The 18,585-nt window shown below is 27.1% G+C and overlaps 1 protein-coding gene across 1 annotated transcript; it reads right to left on the bottom strand.

The window, feature by feature from the left end:
- Positions 1-4,884: 4,884 nt before the first annotated feature.
- On the bottom strand, positions 4,885-11,671 carry LOC108776943 (uncharacterized). Its single transcript, XM_018543698.1, has 9 exons — positions 11,455-11,671; positions 10,559-10,803; positions 8,218-8,411; positions 6,755-6,806; positions 6,687-6,700; positions 6,433-6,598; positions 6,280-6,359; positions 6,097-6,198; positions 4,885-4,900 (listed from the first exon to the last, which is right to left on the bottom strand). The coding sequence occupies exons 1-9, from the start codon at positions 11,669-11,671 to the stop codon at positions 4,885-4,887; spliced, it is 1,086 nt and encodes a 361-aa protein (XP_018399200.1).
- Positions 11,672-18,585: the final 6,914 nt, after the last annotated feature.

Genomic DNA, 18,585 nt, shown 5'->3' on the forward strand with positions numbered 1-18,585 from the left:
GAAAAAACAATTTACCAGAATTTCCTTCGTTTTGATGATGGCCCCCTTGCCAATGGACTCGTCGACATAATTAATCCTGCTGCATTAGATCCTGATGGAGTATCATAGTTTCTCGAAGTACCTTCTCCAGGACTGTATTTCCACGACACGGATAATAAAAATTATCATTTATTGAATAAGAGAAAATTCTATGGAATACTTATTGATAGTATTTTAAATTGAAACATGCACTTTTTATTCAGTTATTACAAAAATAACGGTATTTTTAGATTAAATTGCAATTACCACCAATACTTTGAAATTTACGTACGTAATGTATTTAAGTTTTACATTTGTTTAAAGATTATTTCTTAACTCTTCATGTTCACATTTCAAAAAAGTCACACGATGGATGTCCCAAATTATTATTCATGTGTTACCAAATTGATGATATCGGTTTAACTGAATTCATAAATTTATATACTCTATAAAGTCTTTAAGAAAATAGAACATCGACGTGTTAAAGTGAAAAATTTAATTTTAACATTAAAATATGGTAAACATATTATTAACTACGAAAAGTATAAACAAAGAAGGTTTAATTTAAATAAAAAAGAGTTAACGCGGTAAGAAATGAGAAAATTTGTAAAAAATTACTTAATAAAACATAAGATATGTATTTACATTGACGTTTGGACGTTTCGACTATTCATTTTAGCCTTTCTCAGCAAAACATTGACACGGAATCTCCAAGTATCCGTCAAGAAGCATAATTATCGGCCAAAGAGGTTTCCTGACAGATACTTGGTGATTCCGTGTCTATGTTTTGCAAAGAATGACTAAAATGAGTAGCCGAAATGTCCAAACATCCATGTAACTACATATCCTACGTTCTATTAAATAAATCTTTCTACAGATTTGTACACTTCTTATCACGCTGACTCCATCTTAGATAAATTAAATTTTCTTCGTCTTTATTGAAATACACACACACACACTACTGAACAAAATGTAGGGAACGCTTTCGAACAAGCTAAAACTTCAGCAATATTCAGAGCACCGTATAAATCGGTTAAAAACAATCGCAGACAAAAAATTAAAAATCATTTTAAAGGTTGAAATGTCTACTTTTGAAATCATAATTAAAATAATTAAAATTTCAAAATAACTGATACTTTATGGAGTTATACAGACATAAATAGATATCCGTCAGATCTAAAAAACTTTCACATACTTTATAAAGTTCTATGGCGTGAGGTAAAAATTGCACGAATATGCGGTTTGCATGCAGCTGTCGAAAAAGCAAATTAAAGGTAAAGATTCACTCTTTCGACTGTTACAAACATTTTTGTGCAATTTTTACCTCACGTCATAGAACTTTGTAAAATCTGCGAAAATTTTTACATTCGACGGATATCTGCAAAGTATCAGTCACATACAAATTTTAATTGTAAATTTCGAAAATGGAGATTTCAACCTTTAAAATGATTTTTAATATTTTGTCTGCGATGAGATTTCTAACCGAGTTACAATGTTCTATATGTTGCTCAATTCTTAGCATGTTCAAAAAGTGTTCCTTAGATCTTGTTGAGTATAAGTGTGTAAGGAGTCTATTATTAATTATTGTATGAAAAATAAATTTTTTTAGGAAAAAATTAATTGTTTTTATATTCATAATTTAAAAAATTTTTGTTTTAACGAAATACTTGAAACGATTTACATAATGCTCCTGTCATTTTGAACCACTTTGGCCACTGTGTCACGATGAGTTAACAGTGAATGTTCGAACACGGTGCTCTTCCTATATTTTCAATCTTTAGGTAATATAATTACGTTTCCGGGCCACTGTCCTTATAGAAAAGTACTACTGAGCACTAGGAATATTTTGAGATACTACTGTACTACAGCACTAGTCCAGGGCTGGGCAAAATACATCATTAAAGTATTTGAAATATAAAATACAAAATACTGGCAACCTTAGTATTTGAAATACAAAATACAAAATGCTTTCAATTTTTCAATTTGAAATACAAAATACAAAATATATTTTGTATTTTGTATTTCAAGAATGTTATTCAATGTATTTTGTATTTCAAGAATGTTATTCAATGTATTTTGTATTTCAAGAATGTTATTCAATGTATTTTGTATTTCAAGAATGTTATTCAATGTATTTTGTATTTCAAGAATGTTATTCAATGTATTTTGTATTTCAAGAATGTTATTCAATGTATTTTGTATTTCAAGAATGTTATTCAATGTATTTTGTATTTCAAGAATGTTATTCAATGTATTTTGTATTTCAAGAATGTTATTCAATGTATTTTGTATTTCAAGAATGTTATTCAATGTATTTTGTATTTCAAGAATGTTATTCAATGTATTTTGTATTTCAAGAATGTTATTCAATGTATTTTGTATTTCAAGAATGTTATTCAATGTATTTTGTATTTCAAGAATGTTATTCAATGTATTTTGTATTTCAAGAATGTTATTCAATGTATTTTGTATTTCAAGAATGTTATTCAATGTATTTTGTATTTCAAGAATGTTATTCAATGTATTTTGTATTTCAAGAATGTTATTCAATGTATTTTGTATTTCAAGAATGTTATTCAATGTATTTTGTATTTCAAGAATGTTATTCAATGTATTTTGTATTTCAAGAATGTTATTCAATGTATTTTGTATTTCAAGAATGTTATTCAATGTATTTTGTATTTTAAAATAATATTTTGTATTTGAAATACAGTATTTAAAATAGTATTTGTATTTCAAATACTGTATTTCAAATACAAGTAATTGAAATGTGCCCAGCCCTGCACTACTCAGCACTACTGTACTACTACACTACAGCACTACTGCGCTGCGCGCTGATGTATTAATGAAAGCATTAATGACATTTTATAAAATATTTTTAATCTGTTACATACTAGATTACATTTCACTATAGAAGTTGGTAATACAGGAAAAATAAGTTTTTTAGATACTCTAATTATTGTTAAGAAATGCGATTTGATTTTTGATTTAGTTATCACAAAGCCACCTTTACTGGCAGATTCCTCAATTTTTATTCACACTATCCTGCGTGTTGCAAAAGAGGTGTAATATATGATGTTGTCGATATTCTGTTTGTGTCATCCAACATTCCAACAAAATATTTCAATTGATGCCATTAACATTTTTTTAAACAATGGATATCTTCTATATTTTATTTTTTCCACAATTCTTAACAGAATTAAATTCTACATTAATAATACAATATTTTATTATTATTGAATAAATTATTCATTGATCGCGATATGGTGAGTAAAAACGGGTCATTATATTAAAAAATTGATCAATATATACGTTCTTGTAAAAAATAATATCGTTTAAACATAAATTCATTCAAGTAATGTTTATAATGAACTTTAGAAGTCCCATATCGAGGTAACATGCTTTTCGTATCTCTCCAATGTCTTTCAATATTTTGAGTGTGAACTCCTGTATGTAGATGTACAAAATTTTCTGCGTGATTGACTGTACTATGAGTATAGTTTTCACATTTTAGATTATCATATGCTCGCCAGCAATCACTGTAAATAATTGAGCTCGGTTCGATGTACTGTCGAATAATTGATATAAGCGTTTCTGACTTTCGATCTTTAACTGGTACAATAAAACGCCAACATAATTAAATATAAATAAAATAAACCAAGGAGCACAAAGCAGGAGGGCAAGTGGGATGAGAATCGCTTCGCTTGGAAGTCGCACTGTATAATAGAAATAAAACGTAATTTTTCAAACATTTTTTGATCATAACAATTTTAACGGACAACGACCGCCACCTAAAACCTGCAGGAGGTTACTCAGGGTCATGACCTTGACAACATATGTCAAGGTTATCGAAGGTGACTCCCCTTTTCTAGATATTTACCCAAATGGTACATGTCATTAAAATTAAATAAATAAGGATAATACCACGTAGGATTTTAAAGATATAATGCTAAAAAAATTAACAATTAATAAAATTAAACTGTTATATGTATGTATTTTCTATTTAAGGTTAAAATATTTTAATAGATCAGATGCAAGATCTCACGGAGTGCTCAGTGAGTACAGTAGTACTAAATGTATATACCTTTAGTGTCTTGGATGCGTTCGTTTTTCACGTTTATATGTTCTATAATGATTTCATCCTTATTTATCAAATATTAAACAGGACAAATGATGCTTACATATGCGAGAGGATCCTTACGATTGCCTATAAAATGATTGCGTACAGCTTCGTTTGTACACAGCAATATTACACACAGCGTATTGCACACAGGACATTTTATTGCATAAAAAGATAAATCACATAACCCATGTAGACAGTGGAGTCTGTAGACTAGAGCTCATTGGTTCTACCAATCCCGCCCCGAACAGAATTAAAATAACATATCTTATACCTATTTGTGGCTCAACCGCGTTTAGAAGTTGCAACCTAGACCAGTGCCCACTTGGAATATTTCTAACCCATTAAAATAATAGGTGAGAACTGTACAATAATGTCGTGTATGCAATATGTGCTGTGTGCAAACGTAGCTGTAGATAATCGTAGGCAATCAAAGAATCTTCCTTATAAGTATAATATACCAATATTAATAATAAAGTGTAAGTATTATAATTTATAATTGCATAAATTTTAATTAATGCTACAACATTTTTTAAATATAATATTACACATGTATATATGAATATATATATATATATTTATATGTATATAATATATTTAAATGCAAAATTACGATATTTTTATATCAAACATTTTATACTTATTTATAATACGATATGGAATGAACATTCGCATCAATAAGATATAAGGTAATTCCACCATCACAGACAATATATAAGAGCAAACATAACTAGTCACAATATATCCTATACCCATAACCATCTGAAAACAAAAATTAAAGAAGAATAAATATATTTATCTATTTCTTAAGTTAGAATTTAAAATGTGTTTGTATGTTTACTATAAATAAAAATTCAAAGTGAACTGTTGTTTCACGGCTTAAGTAAATCGATCGTATTATGACGGGATGTACAAGATAAGCGCAATATGTGAGTCTGCTAAATGGAACCCAGACTTTAAATGATAAGAACCGAGTGATAATATCTGTAACAAAAGCAAGCGTATATTATCATTAAAACATCTCTTTTTAAGTTAGAACACTAATTGAAAATTGATACGTTACGTTTTACTATAAAAATATATCAATTTAATATAATATAATATAATCATATATTAAAAAATAAACAAACCTCCGTGTTTAATAAAAGACATTATTATAATTAATGCTACAGGTATTGCCCAAAATAACTTATACAGCGCAACATAAACTGCAGTAGCCAAAACGGACATGTGTCTCTCATAAAGATTAAATACAAACACGTAGCAACTGGTAGCAAGACACCAACACAAAATTATAATTTTCTGAAATATATTAAATTATTATAAAACGTATCTATTTATTTGCTTTTATATATTTTTGATTAATTTATAAAGAAAATCAGTAAATGATAGTTTATATAAGTTATAAATATTTCAATCACTATTTTTTACTAAAAGAAATTAATAAATATTTCAAATATTTAAATACATTATTAAAATTTATTTAAAACAGTAGAAAACAAACACCTTATTCCGCAATGTTATTAAGAAAAATGATAATTATTCAAAATTTGTTTACTAAATCAAAGACATAAAAAAGTAATGTATGCAGGATTGAAAGTTGTAAACGGTTTTTTCTGTAAACGTTTTTTTGAATTAAAACATTTTTATTATTATTTTAATTAATTTTTCTAAACGCGTTTCAAATAATTATTAACTAATCCTTATAAATCTTATTGAATTTATATTTTAAACTATAAAAGTAAAAACAACATTTTACCTTTTTTAATATCAAATTATTCCTTTTTTTCGTTAAAATGTAACCCGTAATTATTCCAATAACATATGGACTTATTCTAAACCATGGTAAGAAGTAAAAGACGTCTCTAAACTCTTTTGAACGTTCATTGAATCTACAACAATAAAAAAAAACCGCTTTCTTAATTAATTCTTGTAAACAGATTATGTCAATAACTTACGTCTGAAATGGGACAATTTCATAAACGTAAGAAGTATAACCGCTAAGAATGATTGAGCCAATTAAAAGTGCACCCAATATCGTAACAGCAGTGTAGAAATATCTGAAATTCATAATATGTATGTATTTGAAAATTTATTCAATGATAATTTATTAAACTTTTGTCAGTAACTTATTAACTTACGTAGTCGACAAAATTAACAATGTCATAGCAATTACATATAATTGCATGTCATTAGCTATATACCAGCTCCAACTCATGCACTGTAAATTTTAGAGAATAAGTATAATATTTCAAAATAACCTCCAATAAATCTTTTATTTTATTTAAGCGTACCATTGTATCCAGGCCAAAAAAATTATTTATGTATAAAAGATTTCTCCACCAATACTTGGCGCAAGTTTCATGCGATCTTTCACTCACATAAAATTGTGACGTTTTATCAAACCAAACCGAGCTTAATTGAAACACACCTAACACCATCATGTAAGCTGGTGTCAATCTTAAAAATGTTATAAAATAGTAATTATATCAAAACTTTCATTACATTTACATTATCTTTTCTTGTTGCTCATATTAATATAACGTACCGAATAAATCTTTTTATTATATGAATAAATAATTCATTTAACTTTTCTCTACAATTAGTCGACTCAACCTGTCCTTTGTTCATTTTACTCATCAAATATATATAAGTCACTAAACATCCGCTTAAAAGAAAATAAAAGTCGATTGATACAACTCTAATACCAACTATATAATTGTTAAGATGGTAAAATTTCCTCCACACCCATATTTTATTGTCTGTATACACAAAGTAATTTTTATTATAAATAAAAAATAAAATCGTATGAAACAAGATCCATTCAAATGTGTTTTAAATTATTCACCAAGAAAATCCATTGCATAAACAACTGTATGGGACATGATTATGCAACACATGCCTAGAAATCTTACGCCATGGAGGGCGGATATTGCACCAGTATCTAATTTTGTGCGAAATATTTCTTTCGTATTTGTATAAACAGAGAAACATATTAAGATTCCTCCAATTATATTTTCTCGATGTGAAGACAAGTTTACTTCCTTATTTATATCCTTACATACGTGTTTCACATCTGCGAACAATACTGAATTTTTAGTAGTATATTTATGAAATCTCAAGATGCTTTTTGATTAAGTATAAAAATAATATTAAATAAAACTATTTATAAAAATAAATTATACGTGTACAAAATTACAGCTAAACAAAAACTTTATATTATTAATTATTACTATTAAAATTGTTGATTTAAAATTTATTAAATAATTTGTATAAAGAAATCACGTGCATTTATGTTATTGAAAATAAAAAAATAAAGCGTATTAAAATTTAAAGTGGTCCGTGGAAATATAAAAAGTATTTTTAGAGGTTTTGAGCATAATGCTTACTGCCATTACTTGTTGCATTTTCCTTCATGTACTTTTGATGAATAAATATATCATATAATGTTCCAATTATTATCATAAAAAAAGAAAACGCCAAGGTTATGCTGCAAATAAAATTCTGTACTAATTCTTAATTATTTATTTATTAATATATATAGATATTTTCTCATATTTACTCATATTTAACTTATTAATTCTTTAAACTTTTTAAAAATTAGAGAAAGGTTGCCAAATATCGCCATATTAATTTATTTATATAAACTGTTTTTCACGGGTTATCTCTGTATCCAAATCTATTAAAATTCCAAAATTTCATGAATTATAATTTATTTTATTAAGGCAAAAAAAGCAACCCGATACTCAAAAGAAATTCGTATCGTAAATATTGTGAGATAATTTTATTTTCGTATTTGTAGAATTTGATTCTAGCTGATTTTGTATAGATATAAATCACAAATATGTAAATTATAGATTTTATCATTTCTTTCTTAATAGATCATGTTTTTACGAATATTAAGAAAATGCAATATTTAGTTTTTGAGAAATAAGAATGTGTCTCTCTAGACTGTATCAACATTGGCGATTTTCCTCTATTAATTCTTATTTACTTTAATAAAAATTATTTGAAATATTACGTCTCTCTATTACGATGTTACTATTGTGAAATAATTGCTATATTTTCTCGAGACGTACCCGACTAAAAGTAACGCATTACTGGATAGCCATTCATTGTCATCTTTTAAATCTTTAACCTGGATTAATTGAAAATCCACAGAATATAGATCATCAATTAAAATAATTTTATCCTGGAGCGCTCTTTCCAAAATAAAAACTAGTTCATTTATAGTGCACGATGCTGGTAAACAAAGTCCGAGCGAAATTACGTCCTAAAATAAATTTTCCATTTATATTTAAATATTCAACGTACTTTGTTAAAACCAGGGTTGGCAAGTAACGCGTTATTTGTAACGTCGTTACCAGGGGGTTGGGTAGTGCTAAATTAAAAAGTTAAAAGTTAAGTTAAAATGTTAAAAAGTTTATTAATTTTAACTTAACTTACATTTGAGACTCGTAATTTTTTAACTTTATTTAGTTACATTTTATCGGTAACTAATAACTTTTTATTAATTTTTTAAAGTTAAGTGTCTCAGACACAATACGAGCCACACGTAACCAAAGATACGAATTCCGGCCGGCTTGCAGCATGCGATCAGCCGATCAGTGCCTTCGACGGCACTGATCGTGTGCTATAAGTAGATATTCGCATCATTGGTTATGTGATACGCCACTCTGTTCCGCGTTAATGGATAGCGCAGTTAACGTCCTGCAAGTAGAGACACGAGTTTACATCACTGGTTCTAACTTGCAGGATTTGTAGCTTGCAGTAGCTCGCAGTCACTTGTAGTTTGCTGCATTTATTCAGTTCTAATAATAAGAGTTTGAAGTTTTGTGCAAAAACGCAATGAGTGTTGACATTGACTTTATATATATATATATATATAGAAACAAAACATTATAAAATATATAATTATTATTAAGTGACCTAAAACCCTGAAAATATGAAAAAAATAAATTTTTAACTTTTAACTTTTCAATTACATTTTTTTATTAACTTAACTTTTAATTCAATTAATTTCATTATACATTAACTTGTATCTTAACTAAGTTAAATTTTCAAGTTTGTTAACTTTAAACTTAACTTAGTTGAAAAGAAAAAGTAACTTACCCAACCCTGGTCGTTACAGTTACAAGTTACTTTTTTTTAGTAATGAATAGGTAACGACGTTACAATTTCTTCGGAGTAACGTTCATAGTAACGCAGCTACATTTTTGGGGTAACGATTTCACTAGTTACTTTTATTATTACTTTATTTCTAGCTACGTAAAATTTTTAATCGTAACTAGAACTATAGAATACAGAAATGCGATGTTAAAGGAATAGATCTGGTTGGCTTTCTAAATCACGTAATCACAATGCCTTTTTTCACATTGTATTCACAGTTTACACTTACAGGCTGCGTTCACTCATTATCATGCATTATGTATCATTTTATCTTTCTTTAATATTCGGTGAACAACAAGGATAAAATGATGTATCATATACTCACTGCGTGAAACGGAACGCACCTGTACACAGTTAGAAAAAATGTGTCGAATTTAACATAAACCGCATGTTTCAAATGGTCCATTTAAATTTTTGGATTAATTTAACACAAGATGAATAGTTAGAGGTTTACAAATATTATATAAGAGAATAAATACAAAAAAGGTAATATCGATATAGTTAGTAAACAAATCGTGGAAAGCATATATTTTTCAGAAAATAAACATTTATATCAGGTTGAAAATGTCGAAATTTGCGCCAAATAAACATCATTTGCGCGAATCTTTTGCTTCAAAAGAAAACTGCAGCTGAAGTTCATTGAATACTTGTAGAAGTTTATGATAATAGGTGCTCCTTTCGATAAAACATACAGAGAATGGTTTCGACGCTTTTAAAGTGGTAATTTTGATGTGGAGGGCAAAGAGCATTCTGTCTAAGAGCATTTGAAGACAAAGAATTGCAGGCATTGGTGGATGGAGACCCATTTCAAACGCAAAAACAATTTGCAGAAGCATTAAATTGTGCTCAATCTGTTATTTTCGATCGTTTAAAAGTCTTAGGAAAGGTTTACAAGGAAGGAAAATGGGTGCCATATGAATTGAAGCCAAGAGACATTGAAAGGTGAAAAACTATATACACATTTTCTTAGCTTTTTCCTCTAATAAAACGTAGAATTTTTATGTTTTTTACATTTATCAAAAAAATCTGCACATAATAATCTAATAGTGTCAAAAAAAAAGTAACAAGAAAGTAACGAATCGTTTTTTAGTTACTATAACGGTAAGTTATTTTTCAAATCAGTAACGAGTAACAGGAACGAGTTATTTTTTAGGAAAAAAAACGGTAACGGTAACGAGTTATTTTTATGAGGTAACGTTGCCAACCCTAGTTAAAACATTTTCTTTATTACATGAAGATCTCTAAACTTACCTCGTTAAATACATTTACGTAATATTTAAGAGTACTATTATGTCTCAAATGAGCAACAAAATAATTTACTTCAAAAGGCGGAAATTCCTTATTCGGCTCACGATATACCGTAATATTTGATATTTTCTGCTCTGCGATCTGTAAAGGAGCCGTATTCATCGTATCGAGACACTGACTGCGACTACCGAGCCAATAAGTATTTCCGTAAAGAAAACCTGATTCAAATTCACCACTGGAATCTAACACTAAAAAATAAAAATTAGATTGTTACTATTTACACAAAATTAATATGTACTAATTTTACTACTGTTAATTCTTTAATATTTATTAATTATACGAGTATATTATAAAAAAGAGTATCAAAAAGCTTTTTGTTCATTTTACATCATTATCAAAATTTTTAGATACCTATCGATATTGTTTTAGTATATCAATTATATGATCTTGTTTTATGAAATCATATTCTAGAAAAATGAGTCATAGATACCCAATATCCGAAAAATTATAATTTTTCGAATACTGTGTATAATGTATTACTATCATCAACAGGTGTTATGTAATCTTGAGAAACAATATTTGTATTACATTTTACAAACAAATTCTTAAAAGATTAACAAAAAGATAGTAAAATATTATAATATTTACAATATTATTACAATTATAACACTACTAATTAACTTTCCACATATACTTTTTTTTATGTGTAATTTTAGACTGGTTGTACTAATATTACATTAGTTCACAAATTAGATTTTACTTAAATTAATTAAATGTTTGCAGTTATATATACAATTAAATGTAAACCAAACTCTATATAAGATTGTCTCTTAACTATAAATTTTCCTATCTTTTCAGACACGTGTGTTACCCATGATTATTATCCGAAATTTACATACTTTTCAAGCTCCATGGTATTCGTTGATCAACAGCATTTCGGAAATTTTGTAATTCCTTTCCGCATTTTGTTGAGCTGATAACATCAGTTTCCCAAGCAATAACATAAGCAGGTAGTGTTAGAACACGAGTAATTTTATGAGTATATGCAGAGACACAAAACAATGCAGCTAGGTTTGTCAAAATACACAAAGTAATCATAATTTGCCGTTGCATCATAATGCTTTAACCTGTAAGAGAGTCATTTTTATTTCTTTGCTCTGTTGGCAAATATTTATAATGTACATCAATCATAAAATTAAGTACTTTGAAAATGCAAAAGAGTAAAATAATTTTATAATAAATGTTTTTTATTATATACACAAATAAATAACTCTTTTTGATAAATAAGGAAATTTAAGAAGAAAACATTTTTCTTAATAAAATTAAGAAGCACTATTGTTGAAGCAATAAAAAACTCTTTATATTACGCTAAAAAGACACTTTAAATTATTCATTGTTTTTATCGGTGAATTTCATCCGCGTAAACGTTATTATATTATATACACACGTTATATACATATATGTATATATGTGTGTGTATAATACATATATTAAAATTAACATATATGTACAATGATTACTTATCTTTGATTAATTATAAATAAAATTAAATTTTTATTAATACTTATTATTTTCATTTTTTAATATACTTATATCTTTAAGAATTTACATTGTATTATCATAAACATAAATTATATTAATAATTTTTACCACACACATAAATATTATTTTAAACATTAAAGTTGTTAAGAGTATACTCCAATATTATAATAAAAATTATTGCCAGTCAAAATATTTTAATGTATGCATTTTAATGAAAGCATTTTAATTAATATTGCATTTATGATATTACAGGTGTTCACAAATCAAAATATTAGTAAGAAAGTTTTCGAAAAAAGTAAGTTATATAAATAGGATAATTGTATAACTAATTATGACTAAAAAATATTTAAAACATTTCATAATTAATTAATTTAATAAAACATTGTTTATATATTAATTTTTATTTTTAGCATTATAGACGCGCGTTTTGCGTACGCTGTTTGTATCTGTATTTTTTACTTTTTACTGTACCTGTTTAAATGTTTATATACATAAATGCATATAATGTTATACTGTTATTATAATACTATTAACCCTCAATCTAGACAACTGTCAAAATATGAGATGACAGCCGCTTACAAAGAGAACCAATTACGAAGAGAAAAAAACTTCGATGGAAAAACTTCGATGGATTCGAGTATCGATTTAACATTCCTTTTTTAAAAATAGATTATATTGATTTTTTTGATCTCCTCTTATTTCTACAAAAAAATATTTTCTATTAATAAAATTAAATATATTATTTACTATATGTAACAAAAAAATACGTAATTAAAATACGTAATTAATTTTTCATTGCAAAAAATATTACCTTGGCCGGGAGTCAAATCTTCTATCTGAATTAGAAACTGAAAAATTTATAGATTCCATCATTGCATTTTAAATTGTTTTTATCACTTCTTGTTTTACTCTTATTTGTAACTAGCGGGGAAGGTATAAAACATTTAAGGTAAAATCGCCTAATATGAGGTACCTTTTTTTTTAAAACTTGTAATTTATTTAATTTGCAACATTAATTCCTATTTTTATGTCAATTTTATAGTAAATATATTCAAGATTTACTACTAAAAAAGTTAGCGATCGATAGTAGCTATTTATTGTATGTGAAATTTTTTATCTGAAGTGCCGATTTTGCTCATTCAAAAAAAGGATTCTTAATATAAGATATAAGAGTTTTCTTATGCGAGGTGATATCTCATAACGGGAAACTAAAGAAAAAATGAAGATAAACTTTTTATACACGGTTTTATCATATTACATACAAGTAGGAACAAAGAATTTAAATGTTATACATAATAATTATATAATTTTTCGATGTGTGTGTATGTGAGTATGTGTGTGTGAGTAATCTTAACAATCGTCATTTTTAACATTTTGTTCGATAGTATGCTTTGAGACATTGAATTGTTTAGATGCTCTCGTAGTAGCTAGAAATGTCCTGAGTATCTCTCATATTACAATTTTTTCATGCCTTGCAGTTTTACGATCACCAAATATAATCTTTACAGTTAAATAAATCATTATATCACGTATTTTCCTATAAATACGATCTTACTCTATCACTGCATGTGGAATTTATTACCTAATATTTATTTTTGCATAAATAAAACAAGATTTAAAGATTAATTTTAATAAAATTTGACAACATTTAATTTCATAAATTTTTTTTGCAACGACTACACGCATTCTAATAATGAATTTTCTACTAAAAGTTCATGATAGAATCAAACACATGCACTTGTTAGTTTAAACAGAAACCCCGCTATCTAATATTAGGAACTTATTCCATAATAGGAGACTTTACCCTATATTCTCGATCTTACTGCGCATGCCCGTACATGGTACTGTTTTTAAAAAATAGCCGAGAATCAAACATTCCGCGACTCGTGGCGTCGCGTCGCAACGTCGCGACATATATTGAACATAACGCATATACGTAGTTCAATGTGGCCAATCACATAAACTATAAAAAAAGCTATTTTTTTAAAACGTAGCAAGCATAGCGCTTGATGTGACCTCAATATAATTGTTATGTGAATAACTTTTAACAAAACAATTAACAATAAGTAATAAAAATTTTAAGGATTTAATTTTATTGATATTTCTGTGTAAATTTATATATATATATATATATATATATATATAACTAATAAACATCTTAAAGAACTAAATATAATTTAACGCAAAAAATATTACCTTAACCAGGATTTGAATTTAAATCTTCCTACATTTTGTGATACGTATCTTAAAAATTTTGTATATAAAATAATTTTACAATAAATAAATAAAAATGTATTATTATGTATGTTAATCACTCTAACGAAAAATTATGAATATATTACACTTGGGTATACGATATCCGAGACTTTTTAAGTCCTCACTATTTCAAAGTCCTTGTACAACTAAGCTCGCGTTCTGCACCACAAGTAGAGCAAACCTCAATGGTTTTTTCTAACTTGTTACTATAGACAATCTTTATAATTATAGTTAATGTATTAATGTTTTACTACTACTACATGTATGTACTACTTATAAAATAACTAGGTTTTTTATGACAATTAATAACAAAAAAATAATTAAAAGTATATTGAGTATATACATTTATTATATACTCATATATTGCATATCTTCTTATTTTAAATAAAATAATAATATTTTTTAATATTTTTTATTTAATTTAGTGTTTTTCTTAAAACCTATATATTACCATACATTTAACCATTCCATATTAGTAACAATTCACGAACACAAGTATATAACACTTACGAATAAGAAACGGTGATTATATAATGATAAATATACATACATATACACACATATGCGCGCGTGCGTGTGTGTATATGTACAAAAATTCGCTCTAAATAATACAGCAAAAAAGTTCTCAAAAAGTTAAGTAATAGAATTCTGTGTAAAGGTTTATTTTAAGTAGTAGCTTCCAAGATAATAAGGGGTTAAAATATAACCAATAATTATAGATTACGTTTAGAAACGGTTGTTAATACTATTGTACGTACGACTCATAGACAGGTAGTCTTCTAGACATAGTTTATAATTAATTACATTAAAACCCTTATATCTAAAAAATACTGCTCTTACAATAAGAATTACACATAAAACTTCATTACTTCACTTTTCGAGACCATCGTACTACAATATTTTAAGCAGCAAATTTCGGATATTTTATATACAATATATAATACATATATATAAATTATAATATATATCAATAATAATAATGATAATAATATCACAATACACTTTGAGAGAATAAATTTTTAAATAATAAGAAAGTATTTCTTAATAATATTGTTTTGGTTTTTAATTCAAGACTAAAAAGAATTAAAAAATAAATATATAAAATTAAAAAATTATAATTATTGTGTAATAAAATAATAACCCGTACATATATCACTTGATTGTAACTATTCAATTATGTTTATATGCCTCTCTTATTGACAATGTCAGTCAATAAACAACGATATAATTCTGATATAATTCCGATGAGTTTTTAATCGCATTATGTTTATTTGTTAATAGCATCAACTAATTCAAAATAAATAGTACACACGGTATTATTACCATCATTGTATACATTCCTCTTTTTGTAAGCGCTTGTAGTGTGTTATCGATGCGTGACTCATGAACAGGTGGCCGATTAACCGTAATCTATAATTTGCCAATTTTAAGCCTATATGTTTAAAATTACTTCTCAGAACGATAAGTGACAAATGTCTTCATACCTTTTTTTTTTCAAAAACCTTGCCTTTATTATTTTTACTCGCAAAATGTGGGGCACTTTCTATATATACTCTATATAGATATGTTTATAAAACCAGAGCTCTGAATAGTAAATATGTATTTTGTAATAAATGTTATTATCTTTTGTATCGTTTATTAGTGACTTGAAGTAGATTTTTAATCGTATAATTATTGATAAAAGTGATAAAGAATAAGTAGATAATTGCATCGTTAATATAAATTATCTATTTTTGACCTATTTCAATAAACGTATATTTATTTTATCAAGTAAGGAACAAAATAATAGATATCATTTTAGGTTATACATTAAAATACATTTCAATACTTCATGTGTTTAAAGAATTATAATACAACGTTTGTAAGAAGTAGTATTTTATTCATGTTATCTCTCATTGTGCTATCAAAATACAATAATCGAATAAAACAAAAATCTATGCGTTAAATTAAATTTAGAAGCCTACTATCGTAACTTTATACGACTGTAATTCTATAATGTTATACAATCGTTGAATATTACAAAATAAGTCCATTATAGACTTATTGTTTTGTTGATGTTTATTTGTTATGAGTTTAATTAGGATGGTATAACTGCGGGTAATAGTACTCCAATTAGAGAATATGCCACTCGTTTTGTTTTACAATATAATACCGATTAACAGCGCTTGCATCAGTGCTACAAAATTGTGTACAATTGTGTGCTTAACATATTGTATAAGTAACAACGATTTCCTGGCAACAGTATTGTTTTTATGAAGTAAATGTGACGGCATACGAAAACGTGCTTCTTATAACTTTCATAGTGTTTTATGTAAATTTTTATTTAAGCGTTACACAATATTTAGCTCGAATTGCTTGTTATAACCTATTAATATGGATTAAAAGAAATAAATTTAATATGTCATTGATTCATTTTTTTAATAGTCGTATTGTACAGGCTCATTTTAAGATAAAATGGCGTCTTGGGGTAATATGCCACTATTTTAAAAATGACCCAAAATGTGATTGAATAATATTTAATTGTTGTAGTAGATGGATTCACGAGGACTGTTCGTCAAAAGGTACATGCTGTTAAAAACATTGTGCCTCATTTCATTTTATTTTATATATTTTTTTTTTATAGAATAATATTCTAGGTATTTTTATTTGTTGCATTTTTATCGCTGAAAATATGTGTGAAATATGTTATAATCGATTCTTCTTTCTTATTTCTGCGTTCTGATTTGATTCACGATATAAAAAAAAGAATAATTATACGGAGGGAGGAAGAAGTTAGAAACGCTGATAATCTTTTAATTAAATAATATCGAAGTAACGTGTTTCCTAAATCAAGAAATATTTTTTTTAAGTAGGAAAATCCAATACCATCTTATACAAATTCCAAAACCGTTTTGCGTCAACAAAAGAAGTGTAGAATTTACTACAAGCTGTTTATCAGATTTATCTACACATCATAATGACAAAACGATTTATCAGAATTTCCTTCGTTTTGGTGATAGCTCCCTTGCCTCAGATCCTGATGGAGTATATACAGCAGGAAGAATTATGCCAATGTGTTTATTGGCAAGGGAGCTATCACCAAAACGAAGGAAATTTTGGTAAATCGATTTGTCATTATGATGTATAGATAAATCTGATAAACAGCTTGTAGTAAATTCTACACTTCTTTTGTCATTGATCTTTTGATCACCAGGTGGAGCCATTTTTGGCTCATTAAACGCGAAAAATCGCATTTGGGCGCACATAGGATTGAACTCGGGTCTGCAGATCGTGAGTCAATCGCACTGAGCGGTGAGCCACTCAACGCCTCTAGAGGACAATATTATATGTATATAATAAATCGTTGAAAGAAGTTTACCATATTTTCAAAACAAAAAAATTTTTTATTTAAACTGATTTTAGTTATCATAATTATTTAATTATGAATTATTTAATTCACCGTTTTTATTAATTTTTTATTGAATAGCATTATCGGATTATTGTAATACACTTTTTCACTTTTAAAAGCAACGATATAAATGCCTAAAGATATACTTACGAAAAAAATCATATCATAAAAATGAAAAGTTCAAGCCATGTTCAAAAAAGGAGATACTCAAAAGTTTAAACCTTTTTATCTAATAATAATATATTACCGTAAAAAGTATTAATATATTACTATGAAAACTGATATATTATTAATTAAAGGTGCCAATACCAAGTGGACACACATATAAAGTGTATCAAACTTTCAGCCGATTTTCGAATCGCCTCCGCCTTCCGCTGTCCCCTTCACCTCGCCAACCCCGCGGGCAGATCAAAAGTCGCTCGAGCGTCGCGTCGTGCAGCATTTGGACCGCGCGCGGTAAGGTGAGGGGAACTAATTTTGAGTATCCTTTTTTGAACATGGCTTGAACTTTTCATTTTTACGATATGATTTTTTTCGTAAGTATATCTTTAGGCATTTATATCGATTGCTTTTAAAAGTAAAAAGTGTATTACAATATTATTGTAATTTATTATTGTAATAAATATAATTACCAGGGAATGGAAGTAACTCGTTACTTGTAACGAAGTTACAGTTACAAGTTACTTTTTTGGTAACTTTACTGGTAACTGCGTTACTTTCTTTTTTTGGTAACTGTAACGGTAACGAGTTACATTTTTTGGGTAACGGTAACGAAATTTACAGTTACTTTTGTCGTTACTTTGCACACGATTGAACACGGTTCGATTGGATACATGCTATTTAT

This window comes from Cyphomyrmex costatus, unplaced genomic scaffold (assembly GCF_001594065.2).
Source record: "Cyphomyrmex costatus isolate MS0001 unplaced genomic scaffold, Ccosl1.0 scaffold398, whole genome shotgun sequence".
Lineage (NCBI taxonomy): Eukaryota > Metazoa > Arthropoda > Insecta > Hymenoptera > Formicidae > Cyphomyrmex > Cyphomyrmex costatus.